This window comes from Rhodamnia argentea, chromosome 8, assembly GCF_020921035.1.
Source record: "Rhodamnia argentea isolate NSW1041297 chromosome 8, ASM2092103v1, whole genome shotgun sequence".
NCBI lineage: Eukaryota > Viridiplantae > Streptophyta > Magnoliopsida > Myrtales > Myrtaceae > Rhodamnia > Rhodamnia argentea.
Window position 1 is genome coordinate 26,763,914 of NC_063157.1, and position 6,000 is coordinate 26,769,913.

The 6,000-nt window shown below is 39.5% G+C and overlaps 1 protein-coding gene across 1 annotated transcript; it reads left to right on the top strand.

The window, feature by feature from the left end:
* Positions 1 to 954: 954 nt before the first annotated feature.
* On the top strand, positions 955 to 6,000 carry LOC115738240. Its single transcript, XM_030670813.2, has 4 exons — positions 955 to 1,142; positions 1,216 to 1,558; positions 2,191 to 2,321; positions 4,855 to 6,000. Exons 2-4 carry the CDS (start codon positions 1,262 to 1,264, stop codon positions 5,654 to 5,656), a joined length of 1,230 nt encoding a protein of 409 aa, XP_030526673.1. The 5' UTR covers positions 955 to 1,142; positions 1,216 to 1,261; the 3' UTR covers positions 5,657 to 6,000.

Here is a 6,000-nt window from a genome sequence, read left to right on the forward strand (position 1 = left end):
TTACCACTTTAATTTTGTGGCGAGTTTCGTATGATACGAATATAATTTCACATTCTCAAAGTCAAAACGCCAACGCATTCGGATCGTGGTTTTGCCGCTCCACAGATCTGACCCAAAAGGAATATTCATATGCATAAGCCTATCTGTCGAGCTAAATATTTAAAATGATTCTCAAATCGTTCTAGGGCATTAAATCAGCAACTAACCGTTGAAATATCCAGTAAGTTCATAAGCAAAATATTCACTTTATAAAAAAAAATCAATTAAGAGTTAACACCATGAAAAACTCCAGACTAGTACACGTGTAATAAATTTACCCTAAACTAATTCTTAAACCGGTCACACTCCGGATCTTCCCCCAATGTTCTATCAATACAAAAATCTTTGGATGCAATTCTCCCGATAAAGATCTCATCATTGGTTGGGATATTCTTGCTCAACTTCCACAACTCACAAACTGGTACACACCTCAAATTTAATTTTTGAATACTAAAAATCTCAAGTTGATACATTTATGACAAATTTACCTTCAGTTAGTTTCCTTTAAATTGTGTTAATTTTACGAAAAATCCTAAAATGATATACATGTCACAGCGAAGAGTAAAAATCTCAAACCGGTACACCAATCAACTGTCATGTATCATATAGCTCAGCAATTTAGCGGTAAAATTTAAAAAAAATCACGTATTACCAATTTGAGGTTTTTGATAGTGAGAATAATTTATTACGGATGTACCAGTTTCAAATTTTTCGTGTTATTAATCCGAAAGTTGAGTATTTTATGTAGAGAGAAAATAATTGTGAGACAAAAATTTTCACTTTTCTTTGATCACTCTAACAAAGCAGTTCTTAATATTTTGACTATTTTACAAGTAAATTACAGAAAATCTTTTTCTCATACATATATATATAAATTCATATAATTCCTATCTTTCGAAAAGCATTCAACGATTTTCGTTTTTTTCCCCCTAAATTGGAGGAGAAGGCACAGCAGAGAGAGAGGGAGAGACCTCTCGATTTCAACTGTTCAGTTTAGCCCGCAATCTATGGAGCCAGAGTGAAAACCGAAGATTATCATCTTCATCTCTCTCTCTCTCTCTCTCTCTCTCTCTCTCTACCTTGTGCTCCGATCTAGGGTTTCCATCTTCCCCGTTTTGGACATTGTCTCCGCTCTGCGCCATTCGTGAAGATTTTCTGCTCCTTTTCCTCTTTCCTCCGGCTTTGGAGCTCTTTGATTCGTGATTGTTTTGGATGGTATCTGATGGCCAAAGAGAGGCGGCACGGGAATCGTGCGGATCGCGACGAGTTCCTGTTCTCCGACGGCGGTAACGCCACGGATCGGGTGGCCGGCGATGGCGACGACGTCCTCCTCTTCGGCGGCCACGGTCACGAGAACGATTTGTACGGTCGAGACGGCGATTCGCCGGCGATGAAGCTGTATCCGGTCTCGCCGGGATCGCCCTCACAGCTGGCTTCGTCGTCCTCATCCGGTGCTATCGAGCATCCGGTTTCCAAATTCGACACTCTCGCCGGTGTCGCCATCAGATACGGTGTTGAGGTACAGATGCTAATGTTTTCGTTTATTTCCTCTCATAATATACGAGTGTCAGAAGAGCCGATTCATTGGAAGGTAGCACTTATGTCGGTGATTGCTGGATCACAATATTTGAGCTTAGAGTTGATCCTGATCCTGATTTCATGGATTATGCAATGTGCTTAGAACACCTGATATCCGGTTTAGTTAACAATTCTTCTGTTACATTTCCCTGAAGTAGCTTATGAGGGTGATGAACGGGTGGAAATGTCAAGAAATAATGACTTCCAACGTTTATAAGCATGAGATTTTCTCATTGTCAAGTGAAAGGATAAAAATGGCAAGGATACCCAAGAGGTGAGAACAGGATCATCGGTAAAGAACTTATCGCTGGGACTAGTTTGACTAGATAATGTTTCGATGGCCCTCCTTTTATTCAATTTCTGATCACTCACGTATCATTTAACACCTCAATCAATAGGATGCACACTTGCAGTTCTATACATACATTGAGGGAGAAAGATATGTCCAGACTATTTTATCCTGAGTTTATGTGCATTACATCCTTATCGTGGAATATGTCCCTTTTGATTTTCCTTCTGTTACCCAAATTGTGGTCACTTATGAAGGGTGCGCGTCTTCATTGATACCTTCAGGTGGCTGACATAAGACGATTGAATGGCCTAACCACAGATATTCAGATGTTTGCTCTCAAGTCACTCCAAATTCCTCTGCCAGGAAGGCATCCTCCCTCTACATGTTTGTCAAATGGTTCAGATACTCCAGGGTATATATTCCTTTCTTTTCCTTATATTGCTGCTATTATAGTAGCTTGATTTACATGATAGTACAGACTATGCGGAGGTCCAGTCCCTTTTATTTTCTGTGTACAACTCACTGCAGTTAGAAGATAAGGCAATCATAGATAATTCTTGAAGGATTAACATTAGTTTAAGGTAAGGTTGTAGTTACTGTAACAAGGAAACTTGTGAGACAACCATTTGCAAGTGAAAGGCAAGGTGCAATTGAGTGATGTCCATATAGATCTTGTTCTTATGACTGACCAGCCATAGTGGCAGATAGGTCTTTTCAAACAAAAACATATTGAATCCTCAGGGATTACTTTGGATTTCTTACTATTATTATTTGGATCTCCAAGTTATTGGTCTGTACCTAAACCATCTCATAATGTAAAAGATAGACAGGTTTCGGTAGTAATGTAGGTATCGGGTGTTTCATGGAAGAAGAAAGCTAGTTTTAGATTAAGAAAGTAGAAAATTTTGGTAAGAAATCCAAATTACCATATTTATTTTGTGGAATTGGAGTAAGCTAGATTCTGATTGGCCTGACCCATTTGGTCCCGAAATAAGTCTACAATTTACAAACGAAAATTTTTGTCTACTGTGTTGTGTCCAAAAAACTAGTTGCGTGTACTTACCATGGAACGTGTCGAGTTAAATGTACAGCATGTCCTAATTCTCCGAGCTTAACCCATTTCATTACTGGGATTAAGGCCATACTAAATTTACTTCTTCCGGTGCAGGTAAAAATAGAGGTAACCTTTGTATTTATTAGGAAGAACAAGTTAAAATTTCGCATCTTTCTGGTTATACTAATATTCGTGGTAAAAATGTGAGACAGTTCATGGGAGATGTTTATGCTGGAATAACAAAATTTGGTTGACCACACAATTCTGCATTTTTTGTTTTTAATGCTTGGAGGTTTGAGGAAGGATCCTCCCAACAATTAACAACAAGAGAAAAATGGGGAAAATTATTCCAGTGATAACCTTGGGACAAGGTTGGTCCTTTTTTTGGGTGGTATAAGAGACAAGCAGGTTCATCACTCTGTTTTCTTACTGCCATAAATTGCTTTGCACGTGAGTTTTCACTGTCTTTTGTTTCTTTTTTCTCTACCGGTTTTCAATTTCATACAATTAGTGAGGCCTTTGAGCATATTTTGGTTACACAAAAAAATTTTGAGAGTTCGAAGTACAATTTGTGTATACTGTTTCATTTTTCTGCAAAAGTAAGAGACATATAGATTTAAATTAAGAAGCCATTAGTTGTGACAAGTCCCAAAAATCTTAAGGGAGGATGCTTTAGATGATTGTCACAGCTTTAGATGTGATGCAGGGCTCATTTTACTTAAGGATGTGACTTGGAAGTGTCTTTTTTTCTTCGCCCTTGTAAGGTTGTGATAATGTTGTTGGGGCTAGTTGTGGCTAGTTGTGGCAGAAGCATGGATTGGGATGAGGAGAGGGAGAACCTATTTTGTAGTGGTAGAATCTTGAAGTGCTTCTATTCTGAAGCTAAAAGGAGAGGATTGGATTTCTTCTTGTGATAAAAAATTAAAAAGTGTCAATGGTGATCAGAAATTAAAAAATGTCAATGCACGATTTTCAAGGGCATCGATAATATAAAAATGTCAATTACATTATTGGAAAATGGCTCGCATTGTCTCCTACGTTGTTCTGGTCTCTGCTGTCCAATGGAGACTGATGGCTAGCAGGACTGATGTTCTAACTGATGCTCCTGTGGGCTAATCAGGCAATGCTCAGTCTTAGACGATTCTGTTGATTTTCAAGAAACCATCGACCACTTGGCTTGGTAATGTCTTTTGGTCTGATCTATCTGTTGATGTTTAAGGTATAGATGATGAAAGCACATACAGTAAATCCACATACGTATTCGATTGTTTTGCGAGGTTCCTTCCATTAGGTTGCTGTGGATCATTGCACAAAAGTGATCTCATGACTTATTGTACTCATCATAGGCTGTCTGAGGACCTGGATCTGAGCTAGCCATCAAACTCCACTTTGGATTGATGGTTGCATGGTACTTTCAAACTGTCTTCACTGAAGGCACTCAGTTCATAATCTTCCACAAACCATTAATGTCGAATGCCACATGATGCTGCAGCGAAAGTGTTCTGTTATAATTTTGGTGAATCTTTGATGGATAATCTGATTAATCAATCAAACTGTTTATTCAGAGAATTAGAATATGAAGTCTAGTGTTTGATGCCGAGAGCGTCCCAAATTGAATTGCCTCTTTTGATATTAGTTGATTCCGAAGGATGTAAATCTGTACTTGAGGGAACGAAATACTGGTTATACAGCTATATGCAAGTGAAGTCACCAGCTAATATTTGCTCCGTCCTGACCCATGACATTTGCCCATGTATGTTGGGAATCCAAGGAAGTGTGCAAGTTGATTTTCCTTTCTATGATGAGATGTGTAACTTTTCTTGGGGTTGTGAATCTTCGTACATATATTGTCACGCAGAATCATTGTTTTATTATTTTGTAATTTGTGCAGACGGAGCAGCTTCGAGCAGACCCCACCTCGGCATGGCCATCACAATCTTTTTGAGTCCTTCCACACCCTAAGAATGAAGACTCCTCAGCAGAGAGTTTCCCCTGCTATGAGTTCATTACAAGGATATTATGGACTCAAATCAGATGAGAAAGCCACATCTGAAGGCTGTGAGATGGCAGTTTACAGAAAAGGAAGTTCTCATTATTTAGAGGACGGTCCATTTACCAAATCCTTGCCAACTTCTAACCTTCCCTTGAGTCGTCATAGGAAGACCAGGAGTCTAGTGAACACTTCACTTGATGAAAATGGTGAACTTGCCAAGGATGTAGCATTATTTGCAGAGGACAGAGAAGGTGAGTCCGACAGATGGAATGATAAACTGATCAGAAGGCGTCAGAAGTCAGAAGCGGATTTTTTGTGCGAATCGAATATGCCAGAAATGTTGTTGGAGGATAATAGCGGCGGTGGGTTTTCATCAACATCAAGTAAGGGCTTAGCTCTGAGATCCAAAGCTGCAAGCCGAACTACTGTGGCCAGTGATGCGGAAGCAGGCAGTTTGAATCCTATACCACTAGGGCTAGGGGATTCAGTCGTGGTTGACGGGCTTACTATTGTAAGGAAGTCATCAAGCACATCAAATTTGCAGGATCAGGAAAGCAATGGTAGCTTATCGTCCATCTGGCCGACATCTAAGTGGAGTTTGAAGCCAGACTTGCAGGCACTTTCAACTGTGGCCAGAGCAAGACCCATATTTGATGGCTTGCCAAAACCTGGCCGACGAAACAAAACCGCACTCGATTAATGGCTAATAGAGGTAAATAACTCACTTTTCTGGTTCAGTTCCAATTTTTGCCACAGCTCTACGGACATAAGGGTAAATAGGAGGAGAGAGATAAGGATAAGAAGTTATACAATACATGTCAATCCTGCTTTGTGTTCAGAAGATAGTTGATATATGTATATTGCGCCAAAATGTAGTTAGTTCGTCTTCGTCAGGGGCATTAACTCTGGATTTATTTAGGTTTACTGTTCTTTTTGTGTTGAAGTTGACTTGGACACTGGAATCTGATTGAACTTTTACCGCTCTAATTGTTGAGGTAGATTATGCCATGGTGATTGATGAAACCCTGAGCTCAGTGCTTTTAA

What these genes read in the sequence shown, in the direction of transcription:
- LOC115738240 (XM_030670813.2), top strand. Translation starts at nt 1,262, where the DNA reads ATGGCCAAAGAGAGGCGGCACGGGAATCGTGCGGATCGCGACGAGTTC. An exon ending in CCATCAGATACGGTGTTGAG is followed by an intron (nt 1,559 to 2,190) that starts GTACAGATGCTA and finishes TGATACCTTCAG; the next exon opens with GTGGCTGACATAAGACGATT. An exon ending in AATGGTTCAGATACTCCAGG is followed by an intron (nt 2,322 to 4,854) that starts GTATATATTCCT and finishes TAATTTGTGCAG; the next exon opens with ACGGAGCAGCTTCGAGCAGA.